The 24,262-nt window shown below is 38.8% G+C and overlaps 1 protein-coding gene across 2 annotated transcripts; it reads right to left on the bottom strand.

Moving 5' to 3' along the window:
• Window positions 1-535: 535 nt before the first annotated feature.
• LOC134530626 (BTB/POZ domain-containing protein KCTD3) lies at window positions 536-22,242 on the bottom strand. 2 transcript variants are annotated; one of them, XM_063365630.1, is made up of 12 exons: window positions 22,097-22,242; window positions 21,688-21,998; window positions 20,412-20,849; window positions 20,168-20,261; window positions 14,451-14,644; window positions 14,133-14,336; window positions 13,511-13,627; window positions 7,154-7,293; window positions 6,099-6,285; window positions 2,972-3,068; window positions 2,243-2,424; window positions 536-1,580 (listed from the first exon to the last, which is right to left on the bottom strand). In XM_063365630.1, the coding sequence occupies exons 1-12, from the start codon at window positions 22,156-22,158 to the stop codon at window positions 1,378-1,380; spliced, it is 2,229 nt and encodes a 742-aa protein (XP_063221700.1). In that variant the 5' UTR covers window positions 22,159-22,242; the 3' UTR covers window positions 536-1,377. The 2 variants fall into 2 exon arrangements, with proteins under 2 accessions (XP_063221700.1, XP_063221701.1); XM_063365631.1 differs by having other exon boundaries at window positions 536-1,577.
• Window positions 22,243-24,262: the final 2,020 nt, after the last annotated feature.

Genomic DNA, 24,262 nt, shown 5'->3' with positions numbered 1-24,262 from the left:
AAACTTTTATATTATGAAATGGTCATTAGTATTTTTCTGAATTCTAGAAGGAAGCATTTTAAGAATTACATGAGATTCTACAACAGAAATAAAACTTAATATGCATCATCTGTGCCTACCTTTCCTGACCTGCTTTTTTTATAAGCATTTATTGGTGTTACAATTACATAAATTCATAAGGACTAAGTGTACTAGCTGTAAATAGCAAATGTACATATATACACCTATTAAAAAAAAAACTATTACTGAAATTCCTCTATTCCAATGTTACTCCATTTTAGTTTTTTTAATATACTATATTTTTTGTTTACCCATATGTACTTCATTATTCAGCTTCTGGTGTATTATTAGTGCGAGGTAAATATACATTGGGGTGAAGCAGCCGAAGTAAACTGCACCTAAATGGTATTCAATATTCACAATAGAAGTTTTAATTATGTTACACAGGTCCATGTATACTGTAATGTTTTCTGATAATTCTACACACAATATGTAAAAAAGTAGGTAAGAATGGGTATGCAAGTAAACATACAAATTTTAGAGAAAAACCAACTATAAAAATTTTTTATTGGTGCATATTACAAAAGATGGATTTAAAAAAAAAAATACCTCACCATTGTTTGTGCACAAATATTTATGAAAACATTGCTAGAGCCTCCTAGTACAGCCTCCCAGAATAATGTGAAGCAAAATAGCTATTTTCCCTGCATTAGAAACCAGCCATACAACTATTCAGTGGTGGATACAGTAATTTATTTTGGGAGGGGATTCAAAAGATTTCGGTCAAAAACAAGGGGTTTGGTCAGTGACATCATACTCAACATACTTTCACTGACTTGGTGGTTTGTGGTTCCTGGTGTGATAACAGGTCACCTTGCATCATCCAAATTAACATATTGCCTTCACTGACAGCTCGCATATTTTTTAACTTCATGGGGGCTATATATGTAATCCCACTATAACCCCCAACTGCCACGGCAACTATACATGTGAGAGAGATAGCACACAAAAGGCCAGAAATAAACTAATTAAATGAATTCGACTAACAAGTTACTGTGGACATTTTCGCACCACGACTTACGAATGGGCTAGGTTGGTACCTACTTCTTGAATAGTATGTACATGCACTCGTATTCAACACTCATTGGCTGGCTTCTAAACACAACTTGACCACGTTCTGAACACTTGTACCCAAGTAAGTGTAAATCAGCAAGTGGTGTATTTCATCTGCTACGCATGCTCACCTCTACATGCTGTAGTGTCACCTCTTCCAGACAATGTTCTTGCACACACCCACACACATGTAACTTAGGTATAGTTGAGATCACTTCTACCATCCATGCACCTCTTGATAGATGACATGAATGCAGGAAACGCTCAGCACTGCGGGCTGGGGGCGGAGGCGTCCTGGGACTGGTTGAGGAACGCCACGTTGGAGGCCTTGATGCGGGCGACGGCGGCGGCGGCCGTGGAGGGGCAGGGGGAGATGCAGGGAGTGGAGGAGTAGCTGTTGCTCAGGTCGCACTGGTCCAGCAGTCGCAGCAGCTCTCCCGGCGTGGGACCTCCGCTCGCATGCACTGCTGGAACACGCACACGAGGTCGCTGCGTGGTTCACAGACGGGATACGCCTTAGTCTCAACAGCTTGGACACTACGGAACCTTCTGTTTACATTTATTTAACACGAGTGAAAAAAGATGTTCTAATTCACGAGCAGTGAACGTATTTGCTCGCACAAGCTCAGCCTTTGCAAAATGTCCACACTCTTGTTTGTAAGGGCCTAAGTAAGATTTTTTTTATAAAAAAAATTTCTAAAGACTGCAATGAACACAACGGATACTTCTTTCTCTGTAAGCAAATCTTCGACCTTGACACGGAACAAGAGAAAAGGCAGTGGGTGCCAGGAGGAGATGCTGGAATGTGCCTCTCCTCCTGCAGTCACACAGGGGAGAAAAGAAAGATGTGCTGCTTTCTGTAAACCCCCAACCCTCCCTACCTGTTTTTGTGGATCCACCCCTACCTGTTTTTGTGGATCCACCCCTACCTGAGAGAAAAAAACACGGGCTCGGACAGGAGTATGTCAAGTGACGAGGTACAGGTGCAGCATGATCGCTGGGCAGGCATCGTCATAGAACTGTCTTACCGGTTAACGACCGTCGTCCCATGCTTGCAGCAAACACACAATATAATATCACCATGGCAAGTTCCAAGTGAGTACTGTTGTGCACAGCATGTTTCGCTCACCTGGCTCTCCCTTGGCGACGAGGTCGAGGGCGGTGGTCAGGTCCCACAGCTGGATGGCCCCGTTGCTGTGGCCCGTGAAGATGAACCTGCGGGGGCGCGAGCCCATGCGACTGGAGCCCTCGCACTCGTGCACGCAGAAGGACGTGACGGTGGTGCCGTCCACCGCCTTGATCACGCACACCCTGCACACCACCAGCAGGACTCTCAGACTGCGAGTTAGAGCACGTACCAGGGGTTGCCAGATTAAAAATACGTATTTAAAATTACATCTGGAAAACCTTCCATCTTGGATGTTGTTTTCATGTTGTGTTCATGCTGTGAATTGTGATAGATAGTAAAGGCACCTGCCAATTTATCTATTCTGTGGTCTGTGAGGAGTTATCAACTTATCAGTATCACTTTCGCATGCATACCTACTGTAGTGTCATACAATATGTATAAGACGTGGCCTGCACACCAGGGGTTGGCCACCTCTGGTACAGACTAAGCTCACAACATATTCCCAAAGAAACTCCTGCAGTGGATGATGTAAAAAAACCAAAAAAAAAAAAAAAAAAAAAAAAAATATGCCCCCCCCCCCCCCTCCTTCCCCAAAACCAGTACCAAAACTTAATACGTTAAAAAAGTCTTTAGTCACTAAATACACAATTTTATATTCAATGAAATGCCAGCAATAGAAAAAAAAATTCCTTTTTTATTGTAGAGAGTAATAAATTGCCAAACTCTCACCTCCTTCCGTTTGATGCCAGTCTAACAAACAGTTGGTCTGTCTCTGGGACGACTTTCTGGACGAATACTTGCTCATCATCCTGCTCCCCAAATGGACCTAGGAAACATTTGACTTATTACGTTATTACATTACCACCAATCATTCATTTTTGGTATGTCTGCTTTCAGTTAGTAAAGAATAATACAGGGACAGGTAAAGTTTCCATCTGTTTAGTAGTAATAGTTATAAACTTATAATTAAGGGCCAGAAAAATTAGCATCTTGCTTTAAATTCAGTTTTAGGTATGTTAATTTACACTTTAGATGCTATTTTATACTAACTTCCAACATACAGTATTATGCAAATTAATGTGAAAATGACCAAAAAATTATTATTTTGTATTTGGCAACACTGTTATGTCAATTCTGACAGTTGTTTTGATGGAATATCATAACCCTATGATTGCCATTACTTACCACTAAAAACCTATACAGTTATAATATTTTTTTAGGTTATTACTGAGAGCTTTTGATATTTTGCAAAAAATTCGATAATTTATAGGTTTTTACGATTGTTTGGCATCATAGATATTACTCAAAGGAAAAGACAAAAGATCATCATGCTTCGTAAGTATACATCAATGACACAGAAGCATTTCAATGGAATGTGGTGTGAGTTTGGGTGTTGTAAATAAACTATTAAAGCAGAAGAGAGAGACTGAATGTGTTGAAGTGCAGCGAAAAGAAAAATTTGGCAGAAAAAGGAAGACCACTCCTCGAGAAGATGCCAGCCTTCTGCGTAACAGCCAATTACAACCAAGAAAAACAAGCTACGACCTTTAACAAGATCTTGAACGAATTGGGGTTAAAATCCATTACTCTACAGTATGAAGATGGAAAAAAAGGTCATGAGGCCACAGAAAAAAACAACTCTTGACTGCCACTGTGATGAAAAACAGACTGAATTGGGCCAAAAAATATGACAATTGGACCGAAAATGACTGGAGGAAGGTGCTGTTCTCAGATGTGTCACAGCAGGGCCAGCGATCAAAATTTGTTCGTAAGGGGGTGGATAAAAATCTTACTGCAGCCCATATTGTACAATCAGTCTAACATCCAGTTAAGATGTTCTGGGGCTGTTATTCATACTTGGGACCTGGCACTTTTATTCCAGATGAAGGAATAATGAATAGTGAAAAATATAAAGTAATGCTACATCAATGTTTGTTTCAGGAGCTGGAGAAAATTAAAGCCAACGGAAATGCTATTTTTCAACAAGACTCAGCTCCATGCAGTACTTCTAAGAAAATGGTGAAATATTTCAAAGACAAGAAGATTATCATTTTAGACTGGCCTGGAAATTCGCTAGATCTCAATCCCATTGAGAATTTGTGGGCTATCTGCAAGGCCAGATTACAAAAGATGGACTGTATGATGAAAATCAAGATGGTGGAAGCGGTAGTTCCAGTATGGTTTCCAGAGGAGGCAATCAAGAATAATTGTAAAACTTTAGTTGACTGCATGCCGAACGGAGTTCAAGCCGTGATTAAAGCAAAGGGAGGACATATTCCTTATTAAATAACAGTATTTAAGCCTTGTTTATAGTTCTAAGATTATTTTTAATTTCGAATAAACAATATATACGAAAAAAATCACTGTGTTCGCACAATACTGTAAACATTATTTTAATTTTCTAAATAAATTCTTTTTTCAACTAAATGAGTTTTAAAAATTGCAAAAATATACTTTATCAAATGCCACATAACTGCTACATACATTTTTACAGCTTTCAAAATTGTACATAAAGGTATTAAGAAAACATTTTTTCTTCTCTTTTTTACAAAACTGAACAAGCAGGTTATTTGTAGGTATTTGTTTATATGAATGAAGAAAATAAAATTTTAAATAGTTGAATTTAAATTTCACAATGATAGATGCTAATTTATTATAAATAAAAGTAAATTTTAAAGGAGGGGGAGAGGGAAACGAATTTTTTGAACCCCTAATTGTGTAATTTATGTGCACAACTTGCATGACAGTGCATAATGACAACATTACCCTCATATATGCACTGTGACATACCAGGACAAATTCCAGGGAGAAACACATAGTGTCTATAATAGCCCTTTCCTTCACAAATTTAGTGAACTATTAAAAATACTATACAGCAAATTAACGCCCACTTAACTTTTAGATTGTTTTGTTTGGTTTTTATCACTAAAGTTTTAAATCTAAAAGTAAATAAATTTGTTGCAATATTGCTTTGGCTTGAATCAGTTTAACGAACATGAATTTTTGGTTTTATTTTGAAAGGGAAGAGCACAAGCCCCTTAATACATCCTGCAGCCTTTGACAAAATCTTACCACACAGCCAAAAAGAGTGCTGCACCTAATAAATGTGAAATAGAACAAAGAGATATAATATTAGTATAATAAAAGCCAGAGCGGCTCAGTTTGACAGTCACGGCCATGTAACAGTGAACACAGAAACTTAGAAATACCCACTACCACATAAATAACGTAATAACGTTCCCAGTAATTTATTAGAATAAGCTGGAACGAAACCAATTCATCTGAGTAGAATCTTGTTCATGAACACCACAGTAATTGGCAGAGAATCAAGACTGTACACTCTCTCAGTCAATTAAAAAATTGGCAAGCAAAAATGTTACGGAATATTAAAACTCATGTTCAAGTCCCACAAAATAAACAACTGCTCAAAAAATGCAGTCCAACTAAACCTAAGATTCAAGGAAAATTATCCAGAAAAAAGACCTTTCAGTACAACAAAAGTGTGATGTGATTAAGAATGAACTTGACACAAACTAAATGTAAAAATAATATTCAATTATGCACTTCCTCTCTGTTCCTTCGGATCAAGACCTGTAGCTCTAAGCAGATTTAAGGCTCGTACAAGCAACTATTAGTACACAACCACCTTACTTGAAGCATGATCGCTCACACCAATCTGACTCCCTGCTTGGTGGGATGAGCGATGTCCCAACCACTGGGCACCATCTCCGACCAAGCCCACAAGGGCAGCATCAGCAGACACATTAGGGCGAGGAGAGGAAACAAGAGGAATCACTGGGCAAGGTAGGGGGAAGGCAAGTGGAGAAAGGAAGGTCCACCCGGTCAACACTCTCACCGCAGTCATTGCCCGCGGCATAGCTGATGTAGGGTTCGACTTCATCCAGGGAGACTATCTTGAAGGAGGCCACCGGTGTGGAGCCCGGCTGGGTGGAGATCATGCCCCGGAACCTAGTCACGCTCCACGTGCGCACGTGGTTGTACTCGCTGCACACTGACACCAGGAACTTCTCTGACAATGTCACCTGCAACAAAAACCCCTGAGCTTCCAATCTGTACGTCCAGCGTGAGGCTTGTATGGCCTTGCCTTGTTGTGAACTGATGGCTGATTTTTCTGCCCCAAAGGCTGAGGTGTGGTTCCCAGTCTGCATGGGAAGACAACTGGAACAATTGTACTGCAGAGCAAGGTTCCCACTCCATTGCTCTAGTAGACGATTGCCCTCAGTTTGCTTTGTCTAATTGATCTTGTAAAATAATAAATGACATCACTATATTAAACTACCGGTACTTATCAGAACACCACGTAACATGTCAAACTTTTCCTGGTCACAATACACAGTCTACACTGATATCATCTTCATCAATGCCATGGCCCGTGACCAACACCACCAGTCTGAAGTTTAAAATCACTAAGCACATATTTCTACAAACTTGAAACCAATACTTAATACTATATTGATTGTGACCAGGTAAATGACTATCAACATTTGATTGTGCTTCAAGTCATTAAATCAATACCCATTTATACATTGTTTCTGTTACATTTAATTTATATATATATAAATAAATAAATAAATAAATATATATATATATATACACATACACACACACACACACACACACAGACAGATATTAAGACATCAAAGGAATTACACACTAGTATTAAAAATTATTACTTGGTTTCATAACACATATTGTCAATTTCCCAGCATTTTTCCAGGTTTTAAAGACACCTTTTAAATTCCCTGAGCTTTCCTGTTTTCCAGTGGTTGGCCACTTCCTCATGTAGTACGGAAGAAAACATAACACTGTGATCTTTAACTCAATTATCAAACCACTTTGCTCAGTCTGACAGAAGTGTGCTAGTAATGATTCCATAGACAGTGTCATTACCTTTGTTACGGGACTCTGGTGAACTGTGAAAGTCTGAAACAGCTGTGGTCCATGGCCAACTGTCTCTGGGTGCTGAACTATGACCCTCACTGTCCCGGAGCTTGTACCATACGCTATCTCAATCCAGTTACCACACAGGCCTGAAACATAGACCAGTGATGCCAACATCAACACAGAATTGTATGGTTGTGAAATAACGAGGATGATGCCTAGGAGACTATCTTCATTTGAGTTTCTTGATTTCAGAAATATCTTTGAGCGTTAAATAACAACAAATCTTTTACACTCTTGTGCTGAAACATGACTGTCCTACGCACAGGAAGTGTTTTGTTTTATTTAAATAAGATTTTTAATTATTATTATTATTATTCATTGACATTTTATGTTTTGTTCTATGGTTATGTATTTGGACGTATCTGCAACTACCATTCTCTATGGTGTAATCTGAGTGACGCCGAAGCTCAATTAGCAAGACCCCTCTAGGGAACAATGGACTTAAAAACGGCAAATTGAACTTTTTATTCAATAATTGCATAACAGAATTTTCATTGTTGGAAAATCCTATTGTTACGATTTACCGCGGGTTCATAAGGATAGCCCAATTAATAGATTTTATTTCGCACACACAGTTTTATTTATTACCACTACTTGTCACTTACAAATAATCTTCTAAATTGGCAGATAATTAATTACACGTAAAAAAGGTCAATTCCCCAGGCACTCGTTTCACACACCTCGCTGGACCGCACTTCCGGCGCAACTCTCGCCGCAGCACCCCTCGTGGGTCTCCGCCGCGGGACTCCGTCGCCACACTCCGCCGCCGTCACACCCTTCGCCGAGATCCCACACGACGACTCACTCGCAACTTCGCCCGGGACTCCGCCGCGCCCGCGACTCTATCGCCCGGAACCTCCCGACTCCACTGAACTCACTCACTCCCTGCCCTGGAACCTTCGTCCAGGGACTTCGCCACTCTGCCGCACCCGCGGCACTATCACCCGGAAACTCCGCCGCGGGAGAACTCCCCACTGAACTCCTCCTCACTGACTCTCTCTCTGACTGACTCGAAGGTCGGCCCAACCTCCTTAAATAGCCCTTGGGTTCCCATCCAGAACAATCGGGCATGTCTCCGAGATATCGCGCGACCTTCGCCGTCGAAATGCCCAGAAACGCATCGTGAGTCCTCGAAGGACGCGGTGGCTGCTCTAAGAACGCCTATAAAGGCGTCTGAGTCATTTTATTCCGCAGTGCGGCCTCTTTTAAGTAACCCGATCTGAGGCAGGTGCGCGCTGCGACGGTCAGGATGTAGCGAGATAGTATGACACGAGATACCAGGGAGAGGATGCGGGTGGAAGGGGCGCAGACAGGCCGAACGAGTGCGGCGATGCCATGCACTGCAGCCAAGCGCGATCGTAACACTATTTTAAATTTAAGGCATTTTGATGTATTAATTTGTTTTGTTAATTGTCTGTGAGTGATTTTGAACGTGTAATTAAGTCAACAATCTTAGTGTTTCAGCCAATCAGCGGCGGTGTTACTTAAGATAAGCGTCACTACTGAATTAACGGTACAGAGTCTTGAAATAACGGCGAGGATGGCTACGTAGCCCGGGTTTAAATCCCCTCAAAAATCAACGAAGATAAATAGCTGGGTAGATCATCCTACAACCAGGATGTTTAAAACGTCGTATAAAACTATAGTACATGTTGTTTAATTAGGGCACGTCATAACTGACGTGTATTTAGGAGTGATTTACCGTGAGTAAACAGCCGACTCATGATGCTATACTAATTTAACTGTTTTCTACCTACAAACATCGTAATATTGCCGACGGACTTTTAAATATTGCATTTTATTGCCGGACACGTTAAAGAACCTATTGAGACAAACATTTTATTAAAAACAATTACGCATCTTGTTTCTACACTTGATTTTGTTCAAACACCCAGAGGTGAACTGAGACAGATGTCTCAAGATGCTTTACCGCAATTATTTATTGAGTTCAGCCGCGGAATATAAAAATCAACTTTAATCACGAACACTACAAATAAACATTATTTTCTCACGCTAATTTTCGATTATAAATTGAGATTTCAACAGACATAATTATTTTGAAACTATATGAACTTTTGTTTTCCTTCTATCATGTGTGCAACCTAGATCCAGCAATTTCAGAAAATATGAATGGCATACCACTGGAACAACCAGAAATTAAATTATATTTTTATTTGATTAAAGAATATTTGTGTTAATCATATGTTTCCATGTTGTCATTTTACAGTGTATGTGTATGTGTCCTTTATGATTTCAATTTGTCTGTTGTTTAGTCTCATGCCTTGTGAAGATTTTTAAAGAGTGAGAATATTTAATCTTTCTCTTATGTACCACATTACATTAGCCTTGACCTATTAAGGAATTTAAGTTGTGCATAAGGGTGGCGCCCATAAATCAATTTAAAAAAATAATTAAAGAATATACTTATTTTACAGAGCCATAAATAGCCAAAGAGAATTATTCATTATTTAAACTCTAATAACTAAATAACACCATTCCTATATATCCTATATATATAGACAATATACACTCTGATTGTGTACAGCAAGTGATATGCAAGTTTACCTCGCCTATTTGTCAGATCCTATTACAGAAATATTGTCAGTATGACAACCTTTCCTAAAATTTCTTTTGATACCATCATAATAATGTTGTCACATTCATACTATATGTACTATGGAGAAAGAATTATTCATTACAATAAAAAAAAACCTCTTCAACAGAATGTAAACATTTAGAAGAAAAAATCATCTTCAGATGTATGTTTACTTACACAACATGTAATTTAAATTTAACTGTTTTAATTTTTCCAAGTACATATTAGGTATTGGTTGTCATATGTATGTATAATGGATCTTGCAAGGGTTAGTATCAATGAGCTACACTCTATCCACACAACTTTAGCCTGAAGAATGTTAATTTTGAACTGGACATTTTCATTAGAAGGGTCATATATTTAGGTGTATTTCATATATAAATTATTTATGATTTTATAAACGACTGAATTAAAAACTTTAGTCTCCCCCCCCCCCCCCCCCAAATTTTTTTTTTTGTAAAGATTGCCCATTTTATTAACTAGGTTGTGTGAAAGTCATGTTTTTAGAAAGTAGCCAACAAGAACAGTAAAGTCCTGGATACTGTTTTTAGCTTGATAGTTTGATACCTGTGACAATTTCATAGAAAAATAATTGTAATTGTTCATTTTGCATCCAAAATTTATGAACAACTAATTTAATATAATAATACTCAAACAAAGTATTGAAATCACGTACAGTAAAAATAAGTAAATAACACAACAAAAATACCAAGCAGTGTTAGTCACAGATTTATTATTGAGAAAACAAACATTGTAAATTTTTTGGGATCAAGTCTACTTGTTTTCTTGTCAACAAGAAGTCCATCTGAGTGGAGCAGATGTTCAATTCAACAGTAGCTGGTGAAATACTCAGGACTTCTTGCTGACTGGCATAGGCAAGGAAATCACTTTGATTCTTCCTGTGTAACAAAAGTATCGGAGCTTTAGACTGATACTCAACACATACTCTTAATCTGCCAAAGTACTGATGGTATCTGAGTACCAAAGAATTGACAGTCCACCTCTAATATGGACTGCTATGCACTAGATAGCAGCAATAATATTTAATGGTTATGTTTATATTCTTAGCTTCTGATAGAAAGTCACACTTAAGATCTGAGTTAAGACACAATGACGGTTGGATTGTGTCCGTTTGAAAAAAATAGAACACTTATATGGCCAAAAAGCACACATTCCATTTCAGTGGCAAAACTTTATCCTGTGACATTTCCACCTAAGATTACAACCTACAGTCAAACCTCTCTGAAACGACCCCTCACAGTTCCCAGGAATAGGGTCGTAATAGATGTTTTCCGAAATTTTCAGTTCATTTCAACCCCCCCCCCCCCCCCTTCCCAAACCGCTACTCGCTAAGAAACCAGCCGTACAACGGCAGGATGCTGTCACTCACAACGCTAGACTGCTTTGCTTTAAACCCACTTCAACCTTCATGACAAGTCCCTCCCCCTACAGGCTACCTCTAAAGAAAATGTCAAAAGACAGTTTATTTTTACTGGTTAGTTTACATGTACGTATTCTGCTTGCCGTAGTTAATACACTAGAACCCCGATGTCACGAACCCCGGATTTAAAGAAGCAGTGATTTAACGAATACATTCTCGGGAACCGTCAAAAATTGGACATTTTGACCAAAATGTGAAAATCACAACAAAAAAAACGAAATGATAGATCATTAAAATCTGTTAATTTTAACACACAGCGTATTTTTGTGTCGGCTTTAATACTTCCAATAATGTTCATGTAAGAATAACAGAAAAATAATGGGGCATTTCCTTTAACAATATGGCAGCAGTAGGTTCTGCAACGCGAGTGGGCGCACATGAAGCTCGCCCGGCTGGCTGGCGGCAGCGGCTTCATGACGCATAGCTCACCCCTCCCTCCCCTCTAGTTAACATTCTTCAAGGCTAGCTTCTCCCTCCCAGACACACAAACCATCTAGTGTCCTCCCTTATAACACCCCAACTTCGCTCCCCTTTGAAAAACCTTCAGTGAGAAAATGCTCATTTCACCCTCCCTTCTCCCGTAAAATTGGGCTATTATGAATGGTGTATTAAAGCGGTGAGGGAGGGGTCAAAATATGTCACTTTTCACACCAAGTTCGAGTTTAGTCATCTCTGGCAAGGAATTTACAAGCTTTCAAACTTAAATATACATAGAATCCCGCTGATGCGATACCTCACGGTTTCCGCAAAAACGGACTTATAAACGGAATGGTCGCAATAGAGAATTCGGGCCAATTTTTACCCTCCACCCTCCCCCCTACATAAAAAATCACCTTTGTTCGTATAGATTTCATATTCAAATAGTCTGTGTAAATGACAACATTTTAAATTCATATTACAGTATTTAAATAGCACGATGTCTCCCGAAAAAAAACGATACCCTAGAAAGCAATATTGGAGCTCCCATTGCAGAGAAAAAAAAACTTCAACACAGTGCAGCGTGTCCATTTTCGCCATTTTTGTATAGATAAAACAGACAGTTTAGTGTTGAAATGATAACTTTTTATTAAAGGTTTATTATGTCTCTTGCTGGCTGTATTAGTGTGGCGTTTGAAAGGTTGCGTCCCGTGACAACGGGTGGTCTGGCGGCGCTTATCGCTCTGGTCCCTCCGGCTGACGTGCAGGAATGCGAGATGTAGGGTAAGCGCGTGTGTGTGAGAGAGAGAAAGAGAGAGTGTGAAAAGGGGGAGGGGGGACTGGCGACCAGCAGCATCGTTAGCTAGCGAGAGTGTGACGGTAAAGGTCGACCTTGACCACTTCCGCTTCCTGAAGGGCTCGCTCTCTTTTATCTGTGTCTCCCCCACCCAAAAATTTATTGACTGGCAGGTCTCGCCCTCTTCACCTTCTTTATCTTAGATCTCACGCACACTTGAAGCACCTAATATGTCTTACCGGTATTGGCTAGCGTGGACAGTCTAGAGAGGTGGTATCTATTTTTAGCCGTCATTTGAATGCCTGCCTGCTTACAGTACAGCACTCGCCAAGATAAATGTGAACACACAGCGCCCAACACAGTGTAACAGACTTGTTTTTCAGCCGATTTTACTCAAATTTTTGACTTTCTCTGCTGAAATTTTTCACGGTTCCTCAAAAATTGGTTGTATAAATGGAATGGACGCATCAGAGGGGGGTCGCATCGGCGGGATTCTACTGTAAATGTATTTTAATAGCAAGGGTCCTATGAAAAGGAATATACCGAATAAAATCAAGCTGCTGTCACCAAACAAAGCATAAAACGGCCAAATGCGTGGTCGCTTCGTTATTGCTCGCGCGAAAGGTGAGACGTGGAATGTTAGAATAAAGATAAATGCGGAGGAGACAGACGGCAGCCAGTGTGTTTCCTGCGTGGGGAATAAGTGGCGTAGCTTTTTTTTTTTTTATGCTGGGTGAAGCGACCTTTTTCTATCAACCCATGGGAAAAGATAATTGCTTGAGCTGTCAAAATAAACATCGCTGCGGCAGTTAAAACAAGTCGGCACTCGGCAAGAGAAACGCAGTAACACACTACTCACCACAAGAAACTTATTTTCTGTCCGATTTTCTTCGGATTTTCGGCAATTTTTTCACGGTTCCTCGAAATCGGGTTGTAATAGAGAGGTGGTCACAATAAATGGAGTCGCAACAAAAAGGTTTTACTGTAGATGTTACGGGCAGTCCAGCCCCTACTATAAAGCTACTTGCTACAACTGATGAATGTGAAACCTACTGGTTTTTGGAGTGAGGTACACAGAGATGGCCGTGATGGGATCGTTGGAAGGATCGCGGTACAGCTCTGTCACCAGAAGGTCGTTATCCTTCATGCGTAAGGGAAACTTCTGCATATCTGCAAACAAAATAGTCAAACTGGATTAACAGGCTCAAACACAAACATTTTCATTTGTACTGCTAGTGTTCCCAACAGCATTTTGGTTTTAGTATTTCATCTAAAGTATTGTCTACATATGTATGATGTACGGGACAAACAAGGGAATAACAAATTTACGTAGGTATAGCATAAATAAACAGCATGAATTACAAGAAGCAGATTGTAGGCATGTTGTAATCAATGAGAATTTATTGCATTGTGTCAAATGAGGTTAAAAAGGAACCCAAATAAAATGGTGAATAATGTAAAAAGCATTCATGTAAAATTGGGGTTCTACTGTATTTGAAATAGATTTTAATTGGAATATTTTTACTAGTTCCCTGAATTTCCTACTAAAGCCAATGCTAAAAATTGAGTATAGTTCAAATACCTAAATTATACTAGTACGGTTCAAAATAAAACGCTGAGAACGTCTGCTAAACGATGATAAATTCTGAATACAAGAAGAAAGACTGCTGCTCACCGATGTAGTATATGGAGCCGTTGTTGCACCCAAGAAGCAGGAAGGAGCCAGCCGTGTCGAACGACGCGATAGGGACCACGTCCTGTATCTGCCAGTGCTGGGTCATGGCGTGCCACACCCCGATCTTCCCAGTGGGCGACAGGGCGACCAGCTGGCTGCCGATGAAGAACAGATACTCCACCCTCACGTGAAGGTTAAACGTACCTGCACACAAGCAGCATCGCAAAACACTCTCAATGCCAAACATTTTACTGTATTTGATCAGGGCACAGACTAATATTATTTATGTAAATACAAAACCTATGTTACGTTACTCACCGACATTAGTTCGTGCTCCATCCTCCGAGACGCCCCACAGCCGCACGGAAGATCCGTATGATATAGCAACCATCTTGGAAGACAGTTCCCCTCCACCCCCTTGACCCATTTTTGCATTGATTGCAATTCTCTCAATGCAACTCTCAATGTGTGGACTTGTAAACACGTGCTGCCACCCACTTGAATCTTTCAACCTGCACATACGTACAAAAACTATAATGTTATTCACATTTAATCATTTTTGTTTCACTTAGATGCTATTATTTTTAAATATAAACCCTTATGATGCCAGACCTTACAAGTACACGTTCCTCAGTATGGCGATAAGTCGAGACCAAGGAAAAGTACAACTTATAAGTAAAATCATAAATATTACCTACTTGATTCTATTTCCTATCAATCATGATCTCGAGTCAATAACAAAATGAAATAATATTAGTTTTAATTTAACTACGTTTTAATTTTTTGTTAAGTTTTGAATCAGTAAAAGCAATCACAATAGAATTACAATATAAATATTTTGGTTAAAACAAATTAATGCTCCAACTAAAAATAAACCTAACTTGTTACGGTGAGTATTTAAGTTCGTACACGCAAGTAATACAAGTTCACAATACTCCACTTGAATGTAGAACTCTTGCAGTCTGCTTATAGACATCTGATAATAGTCTTGTAGAAAGCTCTCTGCTTCGACTTGCCACACACTACGGGTAAGAATGATACTCCGATGCGGTCTCTCTGCTTCTGCTTTAACTGTAGTTATCAAACGTAGTGTTTTCTGGTAATATCAGATGTAGTTAGTTTATGACCATCTACTTGAAGGCTGACAATAGTAGTACCAGCCCTTATGTCACCATTGTAGGAGATACTAATATTATTTATTATATTTTTGTAGTACTGTTGAGCTTCTTCTATGATTAGTCATTCCTATTTTAATGATTTAAATACAAACATATACACAGTTCATTTCAAAGCACTCAAATATCAGAACTTGGCTGCTATTTCCAAAGTCTATTACAAATTATTCAATTTCTTCTTATTTCAGAGAAATTCTTATGACTTTCGATTCAAGTTTTCTACAGTAAATTATAAACTCCCGAAAAACGATGTAGCAGCTGTTATGTCATATATCCAAAGCTTAGCAGTGCTCAAAATTTCTGGAAGATTTTTACAATCAGCAGTGCACAATGGTTTATTTATAAAACAAAATTTGGAATTGTCTCTACTCTATGCTTTAGATATATTAGATTTATTTTTTGAAAAATTTAATTATATTTTCTATAGCTAATTATATAAAAGAAAATTGTTATTTGGCCTTAATACAATCTCCAGGAAAATTAAAAAAAAATTATTACCGTAAACTGGGGTTACTGATAGGATTTTTCTTTTCCTTGCATAAATTTTATGAAAAAATTAGTTAACAATAACAAAATAAGTAATTTATATTTAAATTATGTACACATAGACAATGTGATGCAGTTGTGCAAGATTTAAAAACAATTAAATTGTTCTAAAAAAAATAATTATAGGGTAGGTATCAACTTTACCCCAGCTGTTGGGGTCACTTTGATACCCCTTCTAAAAATGCAAAGAACTAATTCTAAAGACAGTATGTGTCAATCTCACCCCATAGTTCACTTTGCCAAGCATTTTTCATACTACGAGAGGTTCAGTGTTTTAGTTCATGGATTGACTTTAATACCTTGGTAAGACTGGCTCTTGACACAACTGTTTATACAAATAAATTATATTGCATTTGTTATATACATACATACTTTTAGATAGTTTCAGTTCCAATGAATAAATGCTAACAACCACACGTGAACCATGTCATTTCTTTTGGCTTGATAACAGACACAAGCAAAACCTATTCTAACCTTACCTAGTGGCCACATAACCAACTTTCATACAAACATTTCACTGACCTACTTATAGCTGACTTACTGGTATTTAAATAAATACAAAATCAAACAGACATTTTACATTTCAGCTATACCCAAAACTAATAAATTCGTGGTATGCGCAACAACAAACACATTGCCAAAGTCACAATAATTCCACTGTACGAGATAAGTTTAGTTTTCATTAACATAAACTTTGCTCTGGAAAACATACTTAACTCTATCCCCACTTTGATTAACTTCAGGGTCGGATAAAATTGCCAATATATCATTCAAATGAACAAAAAATTAACATTTTCTACAGATTTAAAAATGCATTTGCCTTTGTTGCATTTTACATGCATTCTTGTATGACTGCAATATATTGAAAAATAACACTTTTTCTTTCCACAGATAGTACTTTTACAACTAACACAACTTTCTTCTGGCTCGTCAACATCACTGTCTTGCACACAGGGTTATAAAATATCCTATATTTATTATATCAAAATATTGGACATTTATGATATATATCAGATAGGTATATATCAGATAGGTATATATCAAGTTTGATATATATCAATTTTGTATGAAAGCCATATTATTATTTTATTGTATTATTTATGAATACTATTTGTATATGTGTTACATAAACATACTAAAATTATAAAAAAAAAATGTTTTAAATGTTTTTTTTTATTTAGGTACTTAAAATCAGACAAATGAAACCAAAACATAAAATCTTCTTTTAGATAAAGCAAAATCAACTAAAAAACATAAGATTTTCTTTTAAATCAGACAAAATCAACTTAAAAACATTAAACCTTTTTTTATAAATTCTAATCAGTTAATGGTCATACCTACACTTAGGTAACAAAACAATAAACATTATAAATAATAACTCAAATAAGTCTTTTAGTTATCAAATCAGTCATCAGTCATTCGTAATAAACTGTTGATTATCAAATAATTAATAAAATAATCAAAAAATGGTGTATTCATAATTGTGCTTAGTTTGACTGCAAGGAAGATAAAGGTAGGTCATCTTGCGATTCTGAATCTGGACTGGATAGGACATCAACGACATTTTGAATCATATCATCCGCTACATCACCAGGTTGAGTAATATCATCATCATTAGTAGGATCTAATATCCAATCTAAGTTCCTTTTCTTTATATAAAAGGGCCGGCTTTTTCAACACATCATAGCCTGGCTCTTTGATAACGTTTTCTGTTTAAACGTTTAAAGGCATAACCTAAAAATTCATTATTTAATAAACAGTTATATTCTATAAATACAAAAGTTATTTAATGCTTCTTAAATACTCAATAATGAAGTAAAATCGTTTCTGCACTGTCAATTACTTTCTTTGTAAAAAATCATAGAATAATCAATAAACACAAAAATTAACTTACTCTTTCGTAACAAAATTTTTCTGACACGACTGACGGACTGACGCTTTAAATGCCGGCAGAAGTGTTGCCATTTATGGATTAGAACTTATCATTAGGGAGTATGTTTTAACTCTACTCCCACGCCATCTACATTTGGGAAGTAGAAACGCTAAAAATTACCTACTTAATAATATTAATTTTTTAAACCATTTTTGTATTGCAATATATTATAACAAAAACATTTGATATATATATTGGATATATATCTTGATATATATCCATTGATATATATCCTCGAACCCTGATTGCACATATCTACCACCATATCTTCATTGTCACTCTCACTGGGCATTTCACTAGGACAGCATATACTTTTTCCTGGCACTACATTAATTTTATTTCTTCTGCGGCATACACATTTGTCTGCATAGCCATACCTGTGTACATGAAGAAATTCTGTTAACGAATCGTTTATTGTAACATTAACTTCTGCATTGTCTTTGTTGTTTCCTGGCAGTCTGTTTAAAAATTTCTCTGATACCGACTGGTACTGTACCAGTATCTTCAAATCACTAATGAGATTTCTTCACACTGCACCTCCGTTTTGGAAGTCACTGTGTCCATTTTTTCAAGAGTCGATGTTAAAAGAGAAGGGATAACCAATCTTGGAACAACTTGCTGCCTTGGGGTTCTCATTTCCCAAATTGTCAAGATAGATCTCCCAGCAGTTTTCAAGGGTCGGAAAAACCAGACATCAAGGGGTTGACAAATATGTGTTGAGTTTGGTGGAAGAAACACAAATGCCACATTCTCTTCAGCACATGTTGACAGAACTTCATAAGTAAAGTGAGAAGCCAAATTGTCCCCAATCAATACTATTTCGGCCTTTGAGTCTTTTAGCATGTGGGACAAAGACCAAATGAAACCAGTCATTGAAGCACTGAGCTGCCATCCAGCCATGACTTGTTCCGTTGTAACGGGTTCCTCTGCAACAAAGATCACAGCAGTACACAACATACGGTGGCAGAAATGTTCCAGATGCTGAACCACAAATCATGATGGTAGTTGATGATTTGCTATGGTTCATGATTTTTTCAGGATATTTAACACTTCTGTGGTAAAGTAACAATTTCTTCCCTGGGTCGTCTGTCAAATTACTTTCATCATAATTGAATATGTGTGTAGGTGGCACATTTTCAGCGGTGTTTGTCAATTTTTAAAAGTAATCTTCCACAGTTTCTCTAGAAAGATTTGCTCTTGCTTGAAAAATGTTTAGTGAAATCCTTTGTGAAAGTTGGTTCCTGTGGTGTTTCACGAAACCTCTGATCCAATTGAGGCCTAGTATATTGTTCTTAAATTTTGTTATGGTCACTCCTTTTTTATACAAATAGCTTTTAGTGAACATCTGGATATCCATCATTGATGAGAGGAAACCCCAGTCCCCACATCTCTGGACAGCCGCTACAATACACTTTTCTTCCACTTCTGAAAGTACAGTTTGTCCTCCTGGCTTGTAAATGTGTTTACCATGGAACCTGTTGTACAGTGTGCCATATGGTATTTTATGCTGTTGTGTAGCTTTCTTGATGGACAAGTTTCCATTTGCTATGTTCTGAACAGCTTCTTCTACAGTTTCATCACTGTAACTTTTATAGCTGCGGGAACCTGCCTTTATCTTATAGGTGCGCGACATTGTTGGTAGTCAATTTATAATCTCAAAGTTTGTAACAAATTGACCAAAATTATCAAATATTTACATTGGTTAATATGTTTTGCATAGAAGCTTTGTTTACATCATGCCTTGCCTTTGTCCAAATTTTGCAGCTAGGCTTTCTGGTTGCACCTAAGTTTTGTTACAAAACATTACCTACAATAATTAGCACCACAGATTTACTTTAAGCAATTTATTACAATTTTTGCATGTAACTATCTTTAGCTGCAAAAATTGGACAATGTTGTGAAAAAGCTTTACCTACACAAAAGACTTCCTCTGTAAAATATTTCTAACGTACTTACAACATATCAAAGTCACCCCATTGAAGTTAAATACTTAACTTCAATTGATTTAGTTTAAAACAAATGGCTGTTATAGCATGTAGCTAAATAAGTTCAAAATATTTATAACCAACTTATATATATATATTAAATTTAAATCAGTTACCTTGGAACATTAAAGTTTTAAGGTCAAATCATTGTTCACAACATAATGTCTAATGAACTTCTTTGATTTAGCTAAGACACACACACTGCTCAAAAGCAACAGCCATCTTGCAGATCTTAAAGTATCAGAAGTACCAACAACACCTTCTAAATTTTTCAGTTGCTTTAGAATATTCACTACACCTGTTACAAAGTAGTTGTGTACAATTATTAGTCACCCCAACTGACGGTATGTACTTTTATTATGAGTGAAATACATACATTTATAGTTGAATACTAACCTGTAACATGCAACAAAGTGTGCATATGCTACAGCAATCCAGTTGTGGTGTGCCTTTACTATTTGCACTCGCAAAGGATCTGCCCAACTGGAACCTACAATAAACAGTTTTAACAAATATTAATAACCATGTTACAATTTCAAAAATAATAATAGATTGCTAACTAACCATTTATGTTGGTATAGTATGAGTACTCTGAGAACGTTATACATGCATATAATAGAAGTGTAAGATATTCTCTCGCCTTGATGTGCCCCAAACACCAGTCCCACATCGTTGCGGAAGAGCTTGTTGAGGTCGGCAGAGGAGTTGCGGGTGTGGCGCAGGTCGAGAGACGCGGCCCGCGAGTGCCCCACGCCCGCCCGCCCCGCCACGGCGCGGATGTCAGAGGAGCTGCGCGACGCAGCGCCGGAGCAGCCCCCTGGGGCCACCCGCAGGTCCAGGGAGGAGTTCCGAGAGTGACTGGTCCCGGCGCGCTGCGTCCCCAGCACGTGCGGGCTGGGCAGCGGGCAAGGGACCGGCATCGCGGGCGCCGCCTGGGCCGGGGCCACTGCGGGGGCAGCCGCCTGGTCTGCCGGCACGCGCACGATCGAGCCGGGACGAGCAGAGTGGACTGCGCTGGAGTTCTCGCCGGCGGCGGGAGTAGACGAGCACGCTGCTCCCGGGTCTTGCAGCGGTATGCCTGCACAACCACTTGACACTACATTCGCAATCAGACGACCGGGTTCTTACATCTATATGTACGTGCACAGTACCACACCGATACAATATCTATATAATGTATCCAAGTTGATCCCTTGATCCTGATGTACATGATGCTTGCTAATTTAATTCAGTACATAAAATGATCCTGGACATACCAAATACTTGTGATAAAACAATGAATAATATTCACAAGTTGAATACAAAAGAAAAAAAATTACACAAGACCTGACATAATTTGTTTGTATTGTGATATTTTTGTTCGGCCAAGATCTTTCAAGTACTAAATTAAAACATCAAGCATTATGTAGTGCAGATCAATCTATACAGCATCATACATCAGGATACAGGAATAAACTTGGAGATTTGATAAGAAATAACTACCAAAAGGATCAGTAAAAGTTCATATAATATCAGTTAAACCTCAACAATTTGTGATATCACCCTTATTATACAAAATGTTAGCTTGCGAAAGTATATTGAAGACTGGTTAAGTGGATATTATAAAGTCCTGTAGCAAGAATCTTCCTTTATCTTGCCCTCATCAGCTGTTGAAGAACTTAAAAACAACTATCACTAGTTTTCTAGTACCACATACAAACAAGTTAACATAATTGTGGGTGATCAAGTCAGTAGAGGATCCAAAGACTCATGGAGGCGAAGGAAGAGGTAGAGGCCTTTCTTCAGTAACTAATGATCTGCCAGTCCCTGTCATAACTCCAAAAAGTCATTTTACCAAAAGTAAATTGTTGCTCCTCAATCCTTCCCTGTAATTATATCTACTTCAGAAAAGTTATGAAGATGGTTCTAGCACTTACAAGGTGGCGGAAGATATCCGTAGAATAAAACATCTCCACATGAAGATTGAGCCAGGTCTTCACACAACATTAATCTCTTTACAAGTGGTGTGATCCCATAGTATTCCGCTTCATGACGAAAAGCTCTTATGTCTACTGATAAATCAATGTCCCGTGTCCTTAAATAGTTTAAAATAGTAGCAAATAACTTGGGGTCTCTGTCAATGAAAATTGCCCCCATTTCATCTTTCAGGCTGGAGATTCTGCCACTGAGCAAAGCTGTAAAAAACGAATCGGGGACCCACATAAGCGTCTGTCTGGACGTTGAAAACCTGCAAACATACAAAAAAGACAATTTGTAGTATCTTGGTATGCAAACAGATGTTACGATACAATTCAGTATTTACTTTTATGTCCTTAATATTAATACCGTGTTCCTCCAACATTCAGGTGAACAATATCACCAATGTGATTCTGATGAAAAGCTGCCATTCTTTTCAGACTTTATTTCCAACACAATAATTTACATCACTAACCTATCACCACACAAAATTTCACGTACTACTGTTACTATGTGATTTGTTTATTTGAATGAAAAATAACGCCAGGACTGCAAACATTTCAAAAATAAATATTTTTCAAATATTTCAAAAGTACCTTTTAACCTAAAAAATATTCTTACACTCGAACACTAACAATTATAAAAGACATACAATTTTCCAAAAATTAAATAAAAAATTTATACGACTATCTACTTGTACTTTAATATCTTAATATATATAAAACTTATTTATACCTAATAAATAAAGGATACAATTAACAAAGTTTGTATTGCTGATCAATGATTTAAAAATGCATTTTTAACGATTTCAGTGCGCCAGTATTTCTTTTGAAGCTGGATGTCGTACTGCCTTGATCCTTGGCCCTAGGTGGGTCATTTTTTTTGGACTGTAACGCATCCACGCTGAAGTCAGTCCCATACAGCCGAAGTGTTTAAGGGTCCAAGAAAAAAAAATGAATGGTGATGTGAATTAATGTGTGCCACGTAAAACCTATACACATATGTTAATAAAATTATAAAATGCCAATGCTACTTCCCTCCTCTGGTCGAGAAAGGGAAGCGGGAGGAGGCTTGCACCTAAGCGCGCAGAAGTCTTATGAGGCACGGCAATCAGTGCCCCAGCAATTATAGGGGTGTAGCAAAGCGGCAGTGGCGGATCCAGGATTTTGGTTTGGGAGGGGCTTGACCCAGCTGAGGCTAGGCTTTATCAAGGCAAACACTAAAACAATAGTGGACCCAGATGATTTTGGAGGGGGCTTGAGCCCATCAGCCCTCTCTCTGGATCCGCTACTGCAAAGTGGGGATGCAGCAGTAAACCAGCGACGTACTGGAGAAAACCTGTTGCCCGGAGTTAATCGCAAATAGAACTCGCCCGAGGCCCGGAAGGAGTCAGATAGTGATGATGGGAAGTCTGGCCTACAGCCACTGGGCTGCAGCGACTGTAAGCAGTGTTGACTGGCTCTAAGGCCGTGGGTGTGGGAGGTTCACACAACTTGATTTGCCATAGTGTACCGAGAACAACAGAGAGACCATATGCTGGCTAGCCTGCTTATAGGGCCACGCACGGGCTGCATCGGTACACATGGCAGTGGTTCCGATACACAGGGCCACACTTCAAGCCTTGCTCACATCGGGTCACCTGCTGTGATTCGTTCGCCAGCTGCCGTGCTTCCCGCAGAAACCCCCTACAGTATCCCAGCTTGCTCCCGGCGGCCACCATGTCAAGCGTGCCACCTTGCGGCAGCGCCGGGCCACTAACGACCACAGTCCACCTGACAGTCGCGGCGCGAATCCTCACGTCCCACACACCCGCCAGGGAGCACACCACGATCCGCCTCGCATTCGTAGTCCGGCAGTTCTCTTTTGCGTCGTCCATTCTTTCTTCAACAACTAACAACACCCTAAAAATGGTGTGAGGCCAGAGCGATACCATACACCTCCTGACTACGCCGCGGAAGTAAATATGGTCGATTGTGGACTGTATGGATAACTTCCCCCCCCCACCCAATTTTAAGTTAATATAAGTGTGTTTGGAAGGAGTCCAGGTTAGGGGAGGATCTAATTGTGTCTCAGACTGAAAGTCTATAACTTTTTCCATACAGGGTTTGACGTCGTCCAACCGAAGGCCACCCTAAAGCCCGACCTGCAACCGCCAGTATTCAACCCCGCTAACGGAATGCGCCCCTAACCATGGCCCACCCGAGTCAGGCGAGCCACCAGCAACCAAGGTAGAACCCGGCCCCCTAATAAACAGACCGACATTACAGCCGACCACGTTGCAAAAACACACACATAATATTAACAATATTACGTATAAATTAAAAGTTGATTAACAAAAGTGCGACGTAGGAGTGCCCGGGCATTCACGTGTGTAAATACATCGATACGTGTGTGAGTGTCCCCCTGGCGGCCTTCTGCCTAGACTAGTTAATTAACCATGTGACATAATTATTAACCCCTTGTGTTCGTTATTAATATTAACCCCCACCAGAGCAGTCCAGCAAGAGACGAACAGTCGCTGGTGTGACGTATAAT

Source organism: Bacillus rossius, chromosome 3 (assembly GCF_032445375.1).
Source record: "Bacillus rossius redtenbacheri isolate Brsri chromosome 3, Brsri_v3, whole genome shotgun sequence".
In the NCBI taxonomy this organism is placed as follows: Eukaryota; Metazoa; Arthropoda; class Insecta; order Phasmatodea; family Bacillidae; genus Bacillus; species Bacillus rossius.
Note: the sequence above shows the minus strand (reverse complement) of the source record. Positions and strands in the feature narration are given on the sequence as shown.